At 40.7% G+C, this 22521-nt stretch overlaps 1 protein-coding gene across 1 annotated transcript in view; it reads left to right on the top strand.

Annotated features, from left to right (window-relative positions):
• The first annotated feature begins 1521 nt into the window (after positions 1-1521).
• LOC144792134 (uncharacterized) overlaps positions 1522-22521 on the top strand; it is an 83560-nt gene continuing 62560 nt past the window's right edge. The window contains exons 1-2 of the mRNA XM_078667010.1: positions 1522-2397; positions 4346-4462. Coding sequence (XP_078523136.1) covers positions 1522-2397; positions 4346-4462 — 993 coding nt within the window. The remainder of the gene's footprint in view (positions 2398-4345; positions 4463-22521) is intronic.

Genomic DNA, 22521 nt, shown 5'->3' with positions numbered 1-22521 from the left:
ACGATTTGATCATCTGCAAAAAAACTTCCCTGCTAAACAAACTCCAGAAGCACCTACAAATGTCAGTGGACCTGAGTTAAGTGAAACTGAAGGCTCCGATAGTGGAGCAAGCAATACTAGCCGTGATTTTTTAGAGGAAGTGCGGCTCTGGAACTTAGACAAAACTTTGTCCAGAGGAAGGGGCCGCGGCAGAACAACAACAAGAAATCAGACACGCGGAAGAGGCTCCAGTGCAACATCCGGAAACCAAGGAAAACCAGAAGAGCCAAAAGGAGAAAAAGAGCCTATTACCTAAGGAAATAGAAAATGTGATTATCAATTTATCGGATCATATACTCACAAAAGATGAACAATCTCTATTAAACAAAGGTCTATCTTTTGTTCTGAGAAACATTTTAATCCTACTGAGATAAGAATAGACCTATATAAATACATTCGCAAGCTCAAACTGGCTAAATTTCATGCTCGACAAATTAAACCATCACCTAAATCGACAATTGATGAGGTCTCTAGCCATAAATCAAATTGGCAAATTGAAGAAATCCCGGATCTCCAAAATATTTTTGGTTTACTGTATGAACCCACGATAACTGAAATATCAGGTACCCAATTACTTGAGGATCTTGAAATCAGAACCGATCAAAGGATTGACAGTGGCTTGAAAAGGAAATCTCGCTTCTGCCCTGCCCTTTCTCCTGGCAATCGCATAAAGATGTTCTCAGAGGCAGTAATTGAAGAACTAGAAAAACTGACTAATGTCAAAAACAAAGACGGTTATAGGGAAAATCTAACTAAAGGAGAACGAAATGCCATAAAAACCTTAAATGATGATATCAATCTAATAATAAAGCCAGCTGACAGGGGCGGAAATATCGTCTTAATGAATATTGACGATTATTTAAAAGAAGCAAATCGCCAATTAGACAATACTATGAATTACAGTAAACTACAAATCAATCCCATCAACCAAATGACATTACAACTCAATCGACAGATAGATACTTGGCGGATGGAAGGACTATTAAGTGAGGAGGAGAAAAAGTTTTTAAAGATGGATTTTCCACTTATTCCAACAATTTATTTTATGCCCAAAATTCATAAGACACTCATCGATCCACCGGGGAGACCGATTGTCTCCTCCTGTGAAAGTCTATATGAAAATGTCTCTTTATATGTAGACGTATTTCTCGGACTATTGCTAAAAGCATGAGTTCTTATATTCAAGATTCGCGAGATTTCTTGAGAATCCTACAAAATACAACATGGGACAAGAATTATCTACTGATAACTATTGACGTGGTGTCTTTATACACTTCGATCAAACATCACATAGGACTCAATGCATGTGCCTACTTTCTAAAACAGCGGAATGTAGAAGAGAAAAAGCACACAGAAATGTTGATGCAAATGATTAACCTATGTCTGAGAAATAATGTGTTTATTTTTAACCATCAATTGTACAAGCAAGAATGTGGGACATCAATGGGCATGTCATTTTGGCCAAATTATGCTAATGTCTCCATGGGTTGGTTGGAAAAGACCAAAGCCTGGGACCCCACCAATCAGGAAGATCTGAATAAAATTATTTACATCGACGACCTGTTCATAATTTGGAATGGTTCAACATCAGAATTTGACTCCTACTTCTCCAAACTCAAAAGTAATGATGTGGGATTACAATTTACGCATTCAATCAGCAAAAAGAAAATCCATTTTTTGGACCTCACTGTTTTCATTGAAAATGATCAAATTCAAACCACTCTTTACAGGAAAAAGACAGCCACGAATAGCATCTTGCATGGCACTAGTTTTCATCCACAATCTTTGCTATCCAGCATACCATACGGCGAATTTATTCGTATGAAGAGGAACTGTACCAAAGAGAGTGATGCAGAAACAAAAATCATGGAAACCTCAGAACGTCTAAAATCGAGAGGATACAATAACAAAATCCTTAAAAAATGCAAAAAAAGAGTGGATCACAAAAACCGAACAACAATACTTGCTTCGCAAGTTAAAGAGAAGGAGAGTGACGGATCACCGCGATTTGTGATGACGTTTAGTAAAGAGAGCGGCATCATAAGAAATAAAATTCAGAAATACTGGCATCTTATCTCAGGGGATCCTGATATAGGAAAAATGGCAGGAAAAGAACCACTGATTAGCTACAGGAAAACAACATCTCTAAGAAATTGTTTAATACAGAGCCATTTTAAAGGAAAACAAACTGTCAGAAAAAACAATTGGCTTACAGATCAACGAAATGGATTCCGGAGATGCAATATTTGCAAAGCCTGTAAAATTGGTCAAAACAAAACATCGTATGAGGAGCCAAGTGGTAAACAAATACCAATTCAAGGACAAATATCATGTGCATCAACTCATGTTGTATATGTGGTACAGTGTAAATGTGGTTCCAAATACATTGGAAGTACAACATGTGCACTCAAAAAACGAATACTAGAGCACATAACGGCGGTAAAAAACAAAGACATGGCATATGCTACCACCAAACACATGGCAAACTGTCAAAACAGTGATTGGAGAGCCATGTCATATTATGGAATCTTCATGTTGGATGCAAATGAAAGAGGTGGAAACCGTCTGAGGAAATTAAGACAAATCGAATCAAAATTGTTCATCAGACTTAAAACTAAAATGCAGAGGGGGATGAACTTTGATGAGGAGCTTTATGTTCATCTTGAATAATTGATTTGAACTATAGCGGAGGCAATAACTATTAACTGAATGGGTACTGTACCCTGATCACATACATTGGATTTTTTTTTTGAATATTTGAATAGTAAATTAATTTAATCTTTATGAATGCATCGCAGGATTTTGGTAATCAAATGGATGTTCTATGAGAAATAACAATCTGCAAATGCAGTGCTATGCTGATGTAATGGTTAGACAATTAATAGTACGGGTACTATACCCATTCACCTTGTTCTAACAGGCTCTGTGTGATAACGCTATCAATAATGATGGTATATGATCTAGCATAATATAGCGCAGATTCAGCAGCGAGAAACAAGCAAAGCAAATTACTTAAAATTGTTGATAAATGTAAATGCAGCGTCCCTTATGCGTAAACAATTTTGCAATTTGTAATGTAATGAACTACTAGTCCCAGAAAGCACCCTAATTGCCAACTGAGATAAATTGTAGACATAGAAAAATACTCACTAACCGTGAACAAAGCCTGTTGAGGCTGAAACGCGTTGGTCCGAGTACGAGTTAATAAAGGATTTTCGTAAAATTATCCTACCTGTGTGCCGCATTCCTTGGATGAAATATATATATATATATATATATATATATATATATATATATATATATATATATACATATATATATATATATATATTGCTTTTTTAATCCTTTATGCTTCCAATCTCATATAGATTATGAAATTGAATAGCCTGCTATACAATCCCGTATCCATTGTCCTCATGTGTTGCAGGACAGAGACATATTTCATTGAGATCAAACAAAAGGCATTCGATCAAAAGAAAAAAGGTAGACCTTGGATCCAGAGAAGGGTTTTAGGGAGACCTAAGCTGACTTTTCTCAAGTTCAAAAGGCGTGTCTAACACTCAGGTACACAACTCTTTTCCCACATCTGTGGTAAACACCCTGCCTCGAAGGAACTTTTTCTTTGAAAACTAATCATCACCTACAACCTGTTTGAAGGGTGATTTCCTTCATGTCTTTATTGGTGTTATTCTGGATAATTGAAGTTAAGACTATGAACCAGTTGTGCACATTCCTTTCAAGGCCTTGTCGCTGTAATCTTGCAGAAGAGAATGAAAGTCTACCCATATCATTATATGGGTTTATTCATTACATCCAATAGTGAATGCATCTACCAAAACATGCACCTTAATTGGAAATACAGAGTATTTCCTCAAGGGGATTTCACTATTCAAAAATGCAGAAAATCCCAAAATAAAAATGTCAACTTTTGCAAAGCTTTTCCAAAAATCCATCACTTTGTTCAAAACATCAAAATCACCACAGAGTGTGCCTAATCTCTAACCTCTATCATCACTTAAGCATCTGATAAAACAATCTTCTAACTACATAAAATATTTCACTTCAGTGTGTAAAACCTGTACACTGTTTCTGTTTAGTGGGTGGGTTAGATGTATTTAACAAGTTATTAAATGAATTGTTGTGAATGATCCTGTTTAGGTATATTTACACTTCAAATCAATCAGTGATTCTAGGTGTTGAAAACATCTGTCTGCTAGCAATGTATGTGCACTTTACTTCCTGTTAGGTATTCTTTCAGCTACTTGGTATCTAACACTTACACTCCTGCTTCCTTATTCCTTTTCAGGAGATGGGATCTCATGCAATGACACCAATGAGTGCATCAGCAGCCCATGCCATGGAAATGCCACCTGCACTAACACCGCAGGAAGTTACACGTGTGTCTGTAATCCTGGATTCCAAGGTAACCCCACAGCATTACTCCCTTCCCAACCTCTGAGCCAAGCCACTTAGTTCATAGTATACATGCAGTGATAAACATAAATGCTGTGCTCTCAACACTTTTGTGATCTTATGTAAGTAATGGTGCAACTTTCAGAGACATCAATGAGTGCATTAAAAACCCCTGCCACAAAGACGCAACCTGCACTAACACTGTAAGAAGTTACATCTGTGCCTGCAACCCTGGATATGAAGGCAAATCAAAAGTTCCTAACCTGCTACTTTTTCTCCATAAAAGAAGCTTTACAAAGAAGAACTTGTCATGGCATTGCTACAAATCTATTCCAATGATTTAAAAGGGTATTTCTGACAAGTCCATCAACTTTAAATTGTTAGATTTGTTATAAATATTACAGAAGATAACTTATAGGACTGTCTTTTCTTTAAGCCAAAATCCAGCCTTCCAGTTGCCCTCTCAGGCATCAAACAATCATCATTATACATTTATAACAGCAAATTAAAAGAGAAGAAAGAGCAGCAGATAAATAGAGTGGGTTCAGGTGGAATTCAGGATCAAATTAAAACACTGCATAAGAACAGGGTGCACAGGGGCAAACATCTTATCTTCCTTCAACAGGGTCAGGTTAGGAATCATGATCCTCCTTAGCTGACCTGAACCCACACCACTCCTTTAAAAGGCTAAAGTGTGGAGGATGGAGTTTCAGGGTACACGGCTCTGTAATAGCCTCAGTCCTGGACTTCACGCAGAAGCCCATGGCCTCCAGTTTAGTGAACTTGTGAAACTGAACTGTTCAAACAGTCTTTACATGTGTTGTTTACCTGGGAGTGAATGAAAATATCAGATCACTGAATCTGTCTGGACTCTAACTCTCCTGCTTTCAGAACTTTCTGGGGCGGATTCACAAACGGCGCACAGGGAGTGGGACCTCTGTATTGCAGTTTACAATTGCGGATATCCCACCACAAGTGCGTCCTCCCACCACGACTGCGGTATACCTTTGTGTATCAGGTCCTGTGTGTTTATTTTCTCCTTTTGTTCCAGAACTCTAAAGAGGTGCTGGCAAGGGCAAATATTTAACAAAATGCTAACTAAGGATAAAATTAAGAGTACAAATACAATAATTCAGAGTTGACACCAAGTTTCTAACTAAGGTCTACTTAACAATCTTATCAACAATAACACAGTTCATTGTGCCACCTATGGAACATACGGGCATATTACCAAGCAATAGCGATAATTATCGCTATTGCTTGATGCAATAGCGATAATTATCGCTATTGCTTGGTTAGCGATAAAAATTTATCGCCCAGCTGCGACGATTTTTATCGCAGATAAACCTTGCTATTAGCAAGGTTTATCTCAGAAACGATAAAAATCGGCCGAAATGCATGAATATCGCTGTAAAGTCAGCGATATTCATGCATTACCGAGCGAATGCTCTTAGCCATGTTATCCACCTCCCATTGGATAACATGGCTAAGAACTGCTCAGGGCAGGAGTTCGCTTTTGGAGATATTCGCGCTTAGTGCAAATATCTCCAAAAGTTGGTAATAGGCGATAGCGATGTTAGCGACTGTTTCCAGTCGCTAACATCTTGGCAAGCCCACTTTGCATGTCATTAGTGATAAATTCCTCTGACATGCAAAGCGGAGCCCAAGATGGTCGCTATCTCCTACTAGCTGTCGCTAACTGGTGTTAGCGACAGCTAGGTAAGAGGGAGATAATTTTATCTCCGCTTTCTTGGCTTTTAAAGCCAAAAAATTGAGATAAATCCCTTGATAATATGCCCCACAGTTTGTTTTTTTGTAGAAAAGATGAGTCTGGTGAGACAAATAAAGCTGCCTTTAGGTAAGACCTAAAAGGTGTGAAATAAAAGGATCGGAGGATAGTGGAACAAAAAAGGAACAGGGGAAAAAGGAGTGGAGATCCTCTAAAGATAAAATGGACTGTGAGTCAAGCCTTAAGCGGAAGAGGGTAAGAGAGAGAATGCGGGAGGAACCACGTATAACATTAAAATATATATATATATATATATATATATATATATATATATATATATATATATATATATATATATATATATTCACTGAAAAAACCATAGGTTTCAGGAGTTATACAGTTAGGAATTAGCTTTTAAAAAACCTTTGAAATTCACTCAAAAAACTATGGGGCATATTATCAAGCCTGTGCGATAAAATGATCGCCGCTTTATCGGCCGAAAACGGCCGATAAAGCGGCGATAATGGGCTTGATGATATGCTCTATGGAATTCCAATCGAAGCCCATGTTAGATGTCTTCACATCTAACATGGGCTACGATTGGAAATCTTTAGAGCATATTATCAAGCCCATTATCGCCGCTTTATCGGCCATTTTCGGCCGATAAAGCGGCGATAATTTTATCGCACAGGCTTGATAATATGCCCCCATAAGTTTTAGTGGTGTTATAGTTAGCTGGACATTTTACTCATACAAAACCATTGAAATTGCTCCTATATAGTTAGTTGTACTAACTATATTTTGCGCACCCGCAATCCACTGCTGATGATGTCACATATTAGATCATTCATGACATGGTCAGTGACATCACTGATGACATCTCAAATGACATCACTGATGACATCACTGATGACATCATCCACGTGACAATCACATACACCTTTTCATACACTATAACAATTTTTCATCACTCTTTGTAAAATACAGAGTATCATATTTAAATCCATTGTCACAGCAATACAAGTATCTAAAAATCCACTCAGTGATTCATAGATGTATAAACACATCTAATCACTTACCTATGGATTCACTCATACATGCTGTCAATGAACAATAGAACACTATCAAAAATACTTATACATCTATATCGACATTAAACAACAGCACGCATCCTATTCACATATGAAGTCATCCTACTCACTTATGCAAACAATGGATCATACTTACATATTTACTTAGCAAAAAACTTATACAAACACCACTTCTTCTATTCATTTAGATAGTAAGTCATACTTAGTGAATTATAAAATCATTATTACAAGTATAAAGTTATCCATACAGTCACTCACACATTCATTGTGTCTTATGTATACTTATTTATATACAACAACTGACACATACACTGCCTTTTATTTTTCTAGTTTGTTGGACCTGTACCATTGAGAAATATATTTGCTCATCACCACACCCATAAAGATATTCACTCACCCAAACAACTGTTAGAACATGTAGTTTTAACTTCATATATCTACTGAATCAACTATTCACACATCTTTGGACAGTCACACACCCCCCACCGAACCACACACACTTTCACACTCCCATACAAATACTCAGTTAACTAATCAATAACTAATATAGACTTTCACATAGCTAGTAACCAACTGTAGAATCAGTTTACACAACAACTGACAAAGTGATACAGATATTCACACAGTTTAGTAACTAACCACTATGTTTAGTGAGACATTATAAATTGGTCAAGTAAACAGTCAATTACACTGCTACTAAATCCTGCATCCAAATATTTATTTATATATATCCACTTATTCTTCAATGCAAATTGCTATATACATAATGCATATTTAAATAACAAAGCAAACCACATTCACTGGATGATGTCATCAGTGATGTCATCAGTGATGTCATTTGAGATGTCATCAGTGATGTCACTGACCATGTCATGAATGATCTAATATGTGACATCATCAGCAGTGGATTGTGGGTGCGTGAAATATAGTTAGTACAACTAACTAGATAGGAGCAATTACAATGGTTTTGTATGAGTAAAATGTCCAGCTAACTATGACATCACTAAAACTTATAATTTTTTGAGTGAATTTCATAGGTTTTTTAAAAGCTAATTCCTAACTATATAACTCCTGAAACCTATGGTTTTTTCAGTGAATTTCAAAGGTTTTTTAAATGCTAATTCCTAACTATATAAGGCTTGAAACCTATGGTTTTTTCAGTGAATTTGCAAGGTTTTTTAAATGCTAATTCCTAACTATATAAGGCCTGAAACCTATGTTTTTTTCAGTGAATTTCAAAGGTTTTTTAAATGCTAATTCCTAACTATATAAGGCCTGAAACCTATGTTTTTTTAAGTGACTTTGCAAGGTTTTTTTAAATGCTAATTCCTAACTATATAAGGCCTGAAACCTATGGTTTTTTCAGTGAATTCGCAAGGTTTTTTAAATGCTAATTCTATTAGCGGATAACGTTTTTATATATTAAAACGTTTTTTAAATCTCAAATGCCTGCTTTGCTAACAGAGTTTTTAAGCACAGGCTCTTTTGTCTCTGGTGGCCATCTTGGGAGACTGCATATCAGAATTTTTTTAATGAAATATAAGAGGATTTGAGAAGTCACTCAAAATGTGCCCTAATTTTTCTTTCTTCAGCACTAATCATAATTTCTATGGCAAAATGAACCCCCTCATTTTGTTCCTTTGCAAATTAAATGTTTTAAGTGTTAACACTTTATTCCAATCAAGATGACTTCAGGTGTGCCATACTTTTGACATAAGTAAGACTGTTAGCGCTCTAGTTGTTCTTTAGAACCCTCTGGGACATTCTGTCATTGGGCTATAGTTGGGCTACATCCGTCTGATATTTGGGTTACATTTGTTTTTTTTGTCTCTGGTGGCCATCTTTGGGCTACATTGGGCTACATTTGGGCTCTAACATATATATAGCCCAATGTAGCCCAATACATATTTTTTCAAAGTTAATTTTCGTAAAAACCACTGGAGCACATATCTTGAGACATAGCAAAGGCACATCAGGCTACCAGTCCCTACAATTTTGCCAAGTTTGGTGGAAAACCATTCAGCCGTTCGGGCTAAAAGTGAGTCCAAACGCCCTATGGAAATTAACATGGGGAAAACATGTTTTGGGACCCCCTTTTATCTCGGCCCCCCGCTTGACGAATCCCCCCAAACTTTCAGGGAAGGACCGGAGCGCCGCGAGGCAAAGTTAAGGGAAATTTCAGGAAGATTCCTCAACCGGCGCCAAAGTTATTCCCAATAGAATGTTGCGATTTTCCTATGGAAAACAATCCTAACTATTTTTTAAATCTCAAATGCCTGCTTTGCTAACAGAGTTTTAAAACACAGGCTCTTTTGTCTCTGGTGGCCATCTTGGGAGACTGCATATCAGAATTTTTTTAATGAAATATAAGAGGATTTGAGAAGTCACTCAAAATGTGCCCTAATTTTTCTTTCTTCAGCACTAATCATAATTTCTATGGCAAAATGAACCCCCTCATTTTGTTCATTTGCAAATTAAATGTTTTAAGTGTTAACACTTTATTCCAATCAAGATGACTTCAGGTGTGCCATACTTTTGTCATAAGTAAGACTGCTAGCGCTCTAGTTGTTCTTTAGAACACTCTGGGACATTTTGTCATTGGGCTATAGTTGGGCTACATCTGGCTGATATTTGGGCTACATTTGTTTTTTGTTGTCTCTGGTGGCCATCTTTGGGCTACATTGGGCTACATTGGGCTCCATTGGGCTACATTGGGCTACATTTGGGCTCTAACATATATATAGCCCAATGTAGCCCAATATATATTTTTTCAAAGTTAATTTTCGTAAAAACCACAGGAGCACATATCTTGAGACATAGCAAAGGCACATCGGGCTACCAGTCCCTACAATTTTGCCAAGTTTGGTGGAAAACCATTCAGCCGTTCGGGCTAAAAGTGAGTCCAACCGCCCTATGGAAATTAACATGGGGAAAACATGTTTTGGGACCCCCCTTTTATCTCGGCCCCGCTTGACGAATCCCCCCCAAACTTTCAGGGAAGGACCGGAGCGCCGCGAGGCAAAGTTAAGGAAAATTTCAGGAAGATTCCTCAACCGGCGCCAAAGTTATTCCCAATAGAATGTTGCGATTTCCCTATGGAAAACAATCCTAACTATATATACCTACTGGCTATCGCCAGTAGGTAATATATATATTACCTACTGGCGGTCGCCAGTAGGTATATATAGTTAGGATTTTTTCTCTATGGGTTTTTTGAAAATTCTATGTCTAATAACTTTGGCGTTTGTGGACGGAATTGGCTGAAATTTTCAGGAAAATGGCACATTTTGTTTCTGAGCAGCCCCTGAAAATTGGGGGGGGGGTTCGTCCAGGGGGGGTCGAGAAAAAAGGGGGGTCCCAAAACGTGTTTTTAACATTGAGTTTTCCATAGGGCGGTTGGCCTCACTTTTAGCCCGAACGGCTGAATGGATTTGCACGGAACTTGGCAAAATTGTAGGGACTGGTAGCCCGATGTGCCTTTTGTAGGTCTCAATATATGTGCTACAGTGGATTTTGAGAAATTAACGTTTAAAAAAAGATATATATCTGTAACAGCGGACCGGGCAGCGCTCCAGGACGCGTACTTTTCGCGCAACGGAGCTTTGTGAAGCGAAGCTGATTGGTTCTCCGGCGTCTGTCAACATTCCAAACAGTCCGTAGTGGCCGCCATCTTGTCTCTCGGTAGGATCGAGAGACAAGAGGAGGCCAAAGCGAAGGGGCAAATGACCATAAGGGGGAATAGTAGATCCTCGCTGACCCCCTAGGTTTGATGTGGAGGTTTTAAAAGGGCCCCGCGGGGCAAAAAAAAAAATAATAATAATAATCGAACGGCTGAATGGATTTGCACGAAACTTGGCAAAATTGTAGGGACTGGTAGCCCGATGTGCCTTTGCTAGGTCTCAATATATGTGCTTCAGTGGATTTTGAGAAATTAACGTTCAAAAAAAGATATATATCTGTAACAGCGCACCGCTTCGCGTACTTTTCGCGTTACGGAGCTTTGCGAAGCGAAGCTGATTGGCTCTCCGGTGTCTGTAAACATTCCAAACAGTACGTAGCGGCCGCCATCTTGTCTCTCGGTAGGATCGAGAGACAAGAGGAGGCCAAAGCGAAGGGGCAAATGACCATAAGGGGGCATAGTAGATCCTCGCTGACCCCCTAGGTTTGATGTGGAGGTTTTAAAAGGGCCCCGCGGGGCAAAAAAAAATAATAATAATAATAATCGAACGGCTGAATGGATTTGCACGAAACTTGGTAAAATATTAGGGACTGGTAGCCCGATGTGCCTTTGCTAGGTCTCAATATATGTGCTTCAGTGCATTTTGAGAAATTAACGTTCAAAAATAAGATATATATCTGTAACAGCGCTCCGCTTCGCGGAGATAAAATTATATCTGTATTACCTAGCTGTTGCTAACACCAGTTAGCGACGGCTAGTAGGAGATAGCGACCATCTTGGGCCCCACTTTGCATGTGAGTGATATTTATCACTAATGACATGCAAAGTGGGCATGCCAAGATGTTAGCGACTGGAAACAGTCGCTAACATCGCTATCTCCTATTATCAACTTTTGGAAATATTCGAGATAAGCGCGAATATCTCCAAAAAGTAACAGCTGCCCTGAGCAGTTCTTAGCCATGTTATCCAATGGGAGGTGGATAACATGGCTAAGAGCATTAGCTCGGTAATGCATGAATATCGCTGAGTTTTCAGCGATATTAATGCATTGCGGTCGTTTTTTATCGTATTTGCGATAAACCTTGATAATAGCAAGGTTTATCTGCGATAATTTCTGACGGTAAAAAAATCTTTGCAATGCATCGTTAGGGATAAATATCGCTTAACTTTGGTAATATGCCCCAACGTCTGTTAACGTTCGATTCGAAGGAAATCAGGAAGTGTTGAAAAACATTGTCTGCGCCATCTTGTCTTTTTTCAAATGCCACACTTTTGTCGTGCACGGCAGCCATTTTAGATGCCTTGACCAGACCCACTCTGTGCACGCTGTCGATCCTTAGCATGGCTCCCCACCCTCGCAAGCATCTCACCCAGGCAGTGGTCACCCCCGCTCTCTGTCTTATGCATGGGTAATAAACCTCCCCCCATCTGCGCTGCTCTTCCCTGAGAATCACACCCTGTGCCCGCCCGACACCTCCCTTTCGCCCTATTCACTACCGCACCCTCTGACACTCCTTTTCCTCTGTGTCCGATTGTCCAGGCCGGTCCTAGGCTATCAGCTAGCCCTGCAGATGTAGTTTATGGCCACAGCTGTAAAGAATCACCCCTCTTCAAAGGAGTTATAGTAGATCAAGGCCCACACTCGATGAGATCCGTCACAGCAGAAGCGTTGCTATTATCTGAAAACCATCCTGTATTGTGATTGGGGAGGGGACCGAGCGTGAAGCGGAAGATTCCAGGGATGACTCTTTGTACATCAAAGTTTTTACAATTATGTGTCACATTAAAAATATATAGCACTCCGACAAAGTAGTAAGATTATAAAACTTTAATAATTTATAAATATATACAAGAAAACAAAAATAGTAATAACATATAAACATTTTTAGGGAAAAACAACGAAGTAGCGGTCGGCTGTGCGAATAGTCCCAACGCAGCACAACGTCCAGATTTCCGGCGTGGGGCGTCGCGGGGGGTGGGTCATCAGTAGCAAACTGTTGTGCGAATAGTTCCAAGGCAGCAGAACGCGCCGAAATCTAGATGACACGAAAGTGATGTCTAGTAAGTTGCCACCCAGCAAATAACGGCGTGGGGCGTCGCGGGGGTGGGTCATCAGTAGCAAACTGTTGTGCGAATAGTTCCAAGGCAGCAGAACGATGGCACCAAGGTGATGTCCAGTAAGTTGCCGCACTGGTTTTGGTATCCTACAATGCTGCTCCGAATAACGGCGTGGGGCGCCCCGGGGGAGGCGGCGTGAACGGGCCTCTCCAGGTGGAGTGTCATCTGTTGTAGTGGGGCGCCCCTTTACCGTTTCAGTTGCCATTCCGTCCGTTTTTGGTCCACTGTGTCAAAAGCCGCAATTCAGCTGAGTTGCGCCCACTCTTGCGGTGCAGCGATAGGCGGCTGTCACAGGACTCTCAAAATGGCGGCAGGCTCTTTCCTTTTTGGGCCTGGTCCACTGAAATGGCCCTGGGACACCTTGGAAATCGGACGCTTGTCTGCTAGGTCTTGGACCCCATTCTCGAAAGCGTCCCCTCCGCCTTGAGAATTCATCAAAAGTTTTGGGGGCCCCGACTCCTGCAGGCTTCTGGTAGGGAGCGGCTGCCATGATTGCTCGCGGAATGACCACGACGGAGCTACGAGATGGTGGTGCTCTCATGCTGACGCCAGTTTAGTCTGAAACATCCAGAAACAAGGTGGGGCTTTCATCGTTTGGGAAAAAAAAAAGTTTTCATCCAATGAAAAGTGTTGTTTTTAGGTCATATGATCAAGCCTTCCATCATTAGGAAACCAAAAGTAAAATGAACCAATGAAAAGTTTTATAAACAAGTCACATGACCTGTTATGCGGCATAGGGTATAAAATGCGGAGAAAATACGTTGGCACGTGAGGCGGCGTCAGTAGCGGACCGATGTGCGAATAGGCCGAAGGCAATACAACGTGCCAAGATCCGGATGGCACCGAGGTGGTGTCCAGCAAGTTGCAGCACTGGTGTGGCCATCCTACAATGCTGAAAGTCGGCGTGGGGCGCCCCGTTGGCCTGTGAGTTTGCATCAGTAGCGGACCGATGTGCGAATAGGCCGAAGGCAGCACAACGCGCCAAGATCCGGATGGCACCGAGGTGGTGTTTAGTAAGTTGCCGCACTGGTGTGGCCATCCAACAATGCTGAAAGTCGGCGTGGGGCGCCCCGTTGGCCTGTGAGATGGCGTCAGTAGCGGACCGATGTGCGAATAGGCCGAAGGCAGCACAACGCGCCAAGATCCGGATGGCACCGAGGTGGTGTCTAGTAAGTTGTCGCACTTCTGTGGCCATCCTACAATGTTGAAAGTCGGCGTGGGGCGCCCCGTTGGCCTGTGAGATGGCGTCAGTAGCGGACCGATGTGCGAATGGGGCCAAAGGCAGCGCAACAATATTTTCTGACTGACACCACAAGGCGCTGAGATGCGAAGATCCGGATGGCACCGAGGTGATGTCTAAGTTGCGGACTGATGTGCGAATGGGGCCAAAGGCAGCGTAACAATATTTTTTTTATGGAAGATACCACTAGGCGTTGAGATGCCAAGATTCGGATGGCACCGAGGTGATGTCTAGCAAGTTGCTGTACTGGTGTGGTCATCCTACAATGCTGAAACTCGGCGTGGGTCGCCCCATTAGCCTGTGAGATGGCGTCAGTAGCGGACCGATGTGCGAATAGGCCGAAGGCAGCACAACGCGCCAAGATCCGGATGTCACCGTGGTGGTTTCATAGTTGAGAGGCACTTCATCTGCAGTGGGGCGCCGAGATCCGGATGGCACCGAGGTGATGTCTAGCAAGTTGCTGTACTGGTGTGGTCATTCTACAATGCTGAAAGGCGGCGTGGGGCGCCCCATTAGCCTGTGAGATGGCGTCAGTAGCGGACTGATGTGCGAATGGGGCCAAAGGCAGCGCAACAATATTTTCTGAAGAGAAGACACCAAAAGGTGCTGACATTCCAAGATCCGGATGGCACCGAGGTGGTGTCTAGCAAGCTATGCAGTTGAGTTGTGTGCGCACTTGCGGCGAATAGGTCGAAGGCAGCATAACAATGTTTTTTGAATAGAAGACACCACAAGGCGTTGAGATTCGGTTACCACCGAGGTGATGTCTAGCAAGTTGCCGCACTGGTGTGGCCATCCTACAATACTGCTCCGAATAACGGCGTGGGGTGCCCGAAGGGGGGGGAGCCGGCGTGAATGGGCCTTCCTAGGTGGAGGCTCGTCTGCTGTAGTGGGGCGCCCCTTTACCGTTTCAGTTGCCATTCAGCTGAGTTTCGGCTGCTCTTGATGCTACAGCGACAGGCGGCTGCAAGAGGACTCTCAAAATGGCGGCCTGTTCTTTGGATTTGGGACTGGTCCACTAAAATGGCCCTGGGACACCTTAGAACTCGGACGCTCGATTTTTTTTTCCTTTCCTGTACATGCAAAAAAAGGTAAATGCCCGGTACGTTACACGCTTCATCTGCCACGATGAACTCTCCAGAGGAACCGAAAAAAAATATAGTTGTGGTAACTATACCATGCATCGTCATATGGAAAGGTGGCACCAATTAATTATAGTGCTGCATAAAAGAGAGATTTGGAGGAGAACCCCTGACCTGCTAGTACATTCATCAAAGAAGTGGCACTGAGAGCTTCAGAGGCAAGGGAAACGGTCCCAAATATTTAGAAGAACTTTGGAAAGATTAAAATGACATGTTTAGATTGTGGCAAATTAATTTCATGTGGACAGATGAGTGTTACTCTAATAAATACAGCATATGAACATCATCATAGTCGATGATTGGTAGAGACATTTTGACTATATCCTGGACCTGCCCGTCCTCGCCCAAAATGGCGCCGGAATAAATGGGACTCGTAACTCCTTGTTGTGTACTGGTTGCAGAACCTTGAAATCACGAGATACGTATGCAGTTTTGAAGCACATGGCGGGCGGGGACGAGAATTGATTGAATATTTCGACATCCCTATTGATATTAAGTTCTGATGTGTTATTGATTACTGTACTGTTGAAAGTTCGAATTAACGTCACCCATGGTACTTGCCCGCAAATGTATATCTAGATAATTTTATTGTAACTGGCCCTGTCGTATTTTAATTATAAAATGTACGTCCACCGATTCCGTAACTGTTAGACACCTTAGTTCTTGCAACCTAATGGCCCGCCCGTTACGTTCCTCTACAGTGTAAATGTCTATTCATCATATACGATTACAGTTTGCTCTGTGGCAGGCCCACGTGGTTATAGGCTCGTATTTGTATAATGACATTTTCACAATAAAGGTTTTTAAAAGAAAACATGGTAGTAGTATATACATTGGTAAAGTTTTTAATAATAGTGACTGTTTTAGAATCATTAAAAGGCAAGTGAAATAAAGCAGACCAATTACATGAAGGGTAAAAGGTATAATACGAAGGAACGCAGTAAAGATAAATGGTCAAGGGCTGTTGTGTTTTCTATTCCTGCAACATAAAGTGATCGATAAGAATCTCATATTCAGGCGTATCGGCGACTAAGACAGCAGGTCGACCCTCTTTTGCTCAACGGCTCCGTCATGGGACGAAGAAACACTCTTTTTCTCGAAAAAAGAATATATTTTACTTGCAGGACAGTTGTAAAATTTCCGGGAAAGTACATTAGCCTGGAACATTATAACATATATTTAAGAAAAAATAATGTTCGGAAGTAATGAAAAGCGTAATTTTTAGGTCATATGACCAAGCCTTTCATCATTACAATAAGAAAAGTAAAATGAACCAATGAAAAGTTTTATTAACAAGTCACATGACTTGTTATGCTTACGTTACGCGCTGCGCGCCCCGGATGACTTCCGGATGCGCTAACGCGGCGCGTCATATGACGCATTACGCGACAACGCAGGTACAGAATATAGTCAAAATGTCTCCACCAACCAGCGGTCGGAACACAACCCCTTTCAGCAGGCTAAATAGTTCTGTTAAATGACAACAGAAGGGACAGGCAACAAGAACCATCAGTCAAAGAGGGGAGGGCTAGTTCTTCTCTACCGGGTTACATTGGGGCGCTACCGTAACTGATCGAATTGGTAGTCTACAGTGTTTCTGGATGTTTCAGACTGAAGCTGGGGTTAGCATGAGAGCAGCACCATTTCGTAGCTCCGTCGTGGTCATTCCGCAACCAATCATGGCAGCCGTTCTTTATCGTTATTTTGGGCGGGGTGGGTGGCGGAGCCGAGCTGTTTTGCAGCCATCATTGTGTGGAGTTCAGTTCATCTCACTAGTTTTGTATTTGTCATGAGGGGTTGTTCCTAATGTTTCTATTTTAGCGAGGTCAAAAAGAGATCCCATTAGTGGCCTACTGATTTTGCTCGATTCCTTTTCTTTTTTTTTACACGATTTTTCGTTATCTGCAAAGACTAAACAGAGTATTGCGACTCTGTGTTTGTTTGTAAATAGAGAATGAACCAAAGAGAACTAATTCTAAAACAGTAAATACTTGGATAACAATCAATCAAATGGAGAGAGAAGCAGGCACGACGGATTACAACGGGGGCAAAGGCCTGCGTTAACTACCTTTCACTATCTGCAAAGAGAGAGTACTCCTAATAGAAATGAGGGGGGGGGGGCACCATTCAAAGCAGATCAGTGTGCATAAACATGAAAATGTTTTCACTTACCACGTACTTGACATTCGACAGCTTATGATATTTGCTATTAAAAAACCATTGAAATTCACTGAAAAAACCATAGGTTATAGACCATATATAGTTAGGAATTAGCATTTACAAAACCTTGAAAATTCACTGAAAAAACCATAGGTTATAGACCATATATAGTTAGGAATTAGCATTTAAAAAACCTTATTTTACTCACACAAAACCATTGAAATTCCATATATAGTTAGTTGCACTAACTATATATCGCGCACCCGCAATCCACTGCTGATCATGTCACATATTACATCATTCATGACATGGTCAGTGACATCACTGATGACATCACTGATGACATCTCAAATGACATCACTGATGACATCACTGATGACATCTCATTTGACATCATTCTTGTGCTAATACGATAAACCTCTTCAGACTCTAATATAACCTTAGATACACTCAGTGTATACAGACACTCACACACTGCCACTCATCCATGGAGTTACTCACACACCCAGTCAGTCATGCAAAGAAACAATCTCACCTCCATTTCTTCAACTATACAGTTAAACACACCTTACTTATTGAAACATATACTAACACATATTTACTCTCTTATACAATCCCTGATACAAGTTCACAATGATCGATACAACCACTCACTCATTCAGTGGCTCTCATGCACAGTTATTTATATATGCCAACTCTCACATGTACTGTGTTTTACATATGTACTTACTATGACATGTAGCATTGAGATATCCATTCACTCATCAATACACTCATGCACACAGTCAACTGCCCATGTAGTTGTTTCCACATGCACTCTTTAACTCATACACCTAGTGAATAAACTGCTCACACATCTATGCATAGAGTCACACACCTTCCAGCCACCCCCACACAAACTCAATCTCCCATAGAAATACTTGGGCAACCAATTAATAACACATATAGCCTCTCGTATAGCTAATGATCAACACATGCAGCAGTTTACAGAACAACAGACATAATGATGCACAAATTAAGACAGTTTAGTCACTAACCCATGCATTCAGTGAGACACATTTAATCACTCACTCATACAGTCAGTCACGCACCTACTAAATCCTTCATCCAGACACTTATACATCCACTCATTCTTCAATATGTAAGACATATTTAAACTTTACAGAAACATACAGTCACTGGATGTTGTCATCAGTGATGTCATCAGTGATGTCATTTGAGATGTCATCAGTGATGTCATCAGTGATGTCACTGACCATGTCATGAATGATGTAATATGTGACATGATCAGCAGTGGATTGCGGGTGCGCGATATATAGTTAGTGCAACTAACTATATATGGAATTTCAATGGTTTTGTGTGAGTAAAATAAGGTTTTTTAAATGCTAATTCCTAACTATATATGGTCTATAACCTATGGTTTTTTCAGTGAATATATATGTGTGTATTACCTACTGGCGGTCGCCAGTAGGTATATATAGTTAGGATTTTTTCCCTATGGGATTTTTGAAAATTCTATGTCTAATAACTTTGGCGTTTGTGGACGGAATTGGCTGAAATTTTCAGGAAAATGGAACATTTTGTTTCTGAGCAGCCCCTGGAAATTTGGGGGGGGTTCGTCCAGGGGGGGCCGAGAAAAAAGGGGGGTCCCAAAACGTGTTTTTAACATTGAGTTTTCCATAGGGCGGTTAGCCTCACTTTTAGCCCGAACGGCTGAATGGATTTGCACGAAACTTGGCAAAATTGTAGGGACTGGTAGCCCGATGTGCCTTTTGTAGGTCTCAATATATGTGCTGCAGTGGATTTTGAGAAATTAACGTTCAAAAAAAGATATATATCTGTAAGCGCGGACCAGGCAGCGCCCCGGTTCGCGGACCTTACGCGTATCGGAACTTCGCGTAGCGAAGCTGATTGGCTCTCCGGTGTCTGTCAACATTCTAAACAGTCCGGAGCGGCCGCCATCTTGTCTCTCGGTAGGATCGAGAGACAAGAGGAGGCCAAAACAAAGGGGGAAATAACCATAAGGGGGCATAGTAGATCCTCGCTGACCCCCTAGGTTTAATGTGGAGGTTTTAAAAGGGCCCCGCAGGGCAAAAAAAAATAAAAAAAAATTTTGGTTTTTTTCGTGGTTAGCGCCCGGTCCGCGAACCGGGAAGCGTTCTGGGGAGCGTACTAAAATGAAAAATGAATGATAGTCTTTTTAAATGCTGTATGTTAATTGATTGTTGGATTTGTTGATTATTTTTTATTTCCTTTATCTTCCCAGGGAGCGACCCGGTACGCGAACCGTTGAGCGCCTCGGTTCGCGGACCTTAAGCGTTCCGGGAGTCCACCATTTTGTGTTTCGGTCGAATTAAGATACAAGATGGAGGGCAAATAATGTTCAGAATGGGTAGAAGGGGGCACGGTAGAGTTATCTTGACCCCCTAGGTTTTCTGAGGGTGGCTGAGGAGGCTTATATGTGCGAAAAAAAAACATTTTTTTAAAAAAATTTCGCGAGGTTAGCTCCCGGTACGCGTACCGGGTAGCGCCCCAGGGAGCGTACTTTGTTGAAAATTAGTGAAAAAAGTTAGAGTAAAATAATAATTGTGAGTGATTAGATGTAGGGTAGCTCTGAGAAGAGCTTTTGGGTTTATGGTACATTTAGGTACTTATAAGTAGGTACCAATGCACATTCTTAAATTCAGAGTGAAAACTCTGTTGCCCTCATCTGAGAAGTGAACTCCATCTCCTCTGTAGATATCTTGCATGTAGTAACGCAAGTTATTGTTGTACAGGGAGCCCATTCCATGGTCTCTCATGTAAGCTGAAACAGATTTGTTTACATGCTTCCTCGACTTCTCAATTTGTGGACAAAATTGGTTTGACCACCTCCATTTCTGTCTTTGGCATATATTTGAATATACCAAGGCAGTCTGAGGAAAAAGTGCCATTAATTGCTCAAAGGTGTCCTTTAAAAGCATTTCCAGACCTACACCAGTCAAAGTGCCCAAGTCATTACCTCCACAGTGCACAATTAACAGGTCAGGTTTTGGCAAATGCATAAAGGTTTTCACCAATGGTATCAATTGGTGACATTTTAATCCTCTGTGGCCAAACCACTTAATTTCCACATCTTGTAAATTGAGGTTAGGTAAATTCCTGCTTTCAACGTACCTTTGAGCCCAGTGAATATAACTATGACCAACAATCCAGACAGAAAACATGGTGAGAGAAGTTTCTCCTGCAGTCAGATGAAGTGTGGCAATGAAATGGCAGTTGAAAAAATGAGAGTGTAAAATGAAAAAAAAACTGTGGAGTTTCTGTGTTCATGAAGCAGTAACAGTGATTGGTGGATTTTGATTGATGAAAACAGAAAGTTAGGGTGCACAGATGTGTTCTTTGAAAGATGTATTTTGAGTGGTCAATAAAAAATCATTAAATGAAAGAATGCACTGGATATGCAGGTGCACTGAGAGTTCAGAGTTCAATTGCAACATTGTTGTGTGAACTTGCAAACACTAGAGGTATTCCAGGAGGTGGTTGCTATGGAAAATAGGCAGAAAGGGCAGAGGGGGAAGGGTTTTCATTTGAAAAAAAGTGAGGGAAGAGTTTTGATTGGGTGACATGAGAATATGTTTCTGTAAAGTTAAAATGTGTCTTACATATTGAAGAATGAGTGGAAGTATAAGTGTCTGGACAAAGGATTTAGTAGGTGCATGACTGAATGTATGAGTGAGTGATTAAATGTGTCTCACTGAGTGCATGGGTTAGTGACTAAACTGTCTTAATTTGTGCATCATTATGTCTGTTGTTCTGTAAACTGCTGCATGTGTTGATCAGTAGCTATATGATTAACTATATGGGTTACTGAGTGATTGTCCAAGTATTTGTATGGGAGAGTGAGTGTGTGTGTGGCTGGCTGGGAGGTGTGTGACTCTGTGCAGATCAATGTGTACTTGTATCAATGATTGTATAAGAAGGTAAGTATGTGTTAGTATATGTTTGAAAATGTAAGGTGCTCTATGTTTAACTGTATAGACAAGAAAATGGAAGTGTCATTGATTCTTTACAGGACTGACTAGGTGTGTGAGTAACTCCATGGATGAGTGGCAGACTGTGAGTGTCTGTATAGGTGTATGAGTGCATATGATAGCGTTGTAAAGATGAGTGATTGTATGTATGAATGATTGTATGGGTGAATGAGTGAATGTGTGTGTAGACATAGGAATCAGTGAGTGCGTATGTAGTAACTAGTATTGGTGTGTCAATGGTTTCAAAAATTATACTCTGTATTTAACACTGGGTGAAACAGAGGTTATATTAAAATGTGAGGAGATGCATTGTATTGTCACATGAATGATATCATCAGTGATATGGTCATTGATGTCATTTGAGATGTCATCAGTGATGTCATCAGTGATGTCATTTGAGATGTCATCAGTGATGTCATCAGTGATGTCACTGACCATGTCATGAATGATGTAATATGTGACATGATCAGCAGTGGATTGCGGGTGCGCGATATATAGTTAGTGCAACTAACTATATATGGAATTTCAATGGTTTTGTGTGAGTAAAATAAGGTTTTTTAAATGCTAATTCCTAACTATATATGGTCTATAACCTATGGTTTTTTCAGTGAATTTTCACGGTTTTGTAAATGCTAATTCCTAACTATATATGGTCTATAACCTATGGTTTTTTCAGTGAATATATATATATATGTGTATATTTTGTTTTTTTAATCCTTTATGCTTCCAATCTCATATAGATTCTGAAATGTAATAGCCTGCTATACAATCTCATATCCATTGTCCTCATGTGTAGCAGGACCGAGACATCTTTCATTGAGATCAAACAAAAGGCATTTGATCCAAAGAAAAAAGGTAGCCCATGGATCCAGAGAAGGGTTTTAGGGAGACCTAAGC

The sequence above is a fragment of the Lissotriton helveticus genome, chromosome 11 (assembly GCF_964261635.1).
Source record: "Lissotriton helveticus chromosome 11, aLisHel1.1, whole genome shotgun sequence".
NCBI lineage: Eukaryota > Metazoa > Chordata > Amphibia > Caudata > Salamandridae > Lissotriton > Lissotriton helveticus.
Note: the sequence above shows the minus strand (reverse complement) of the source record. Positions and strands in the feature narration are given on the sequence as shown.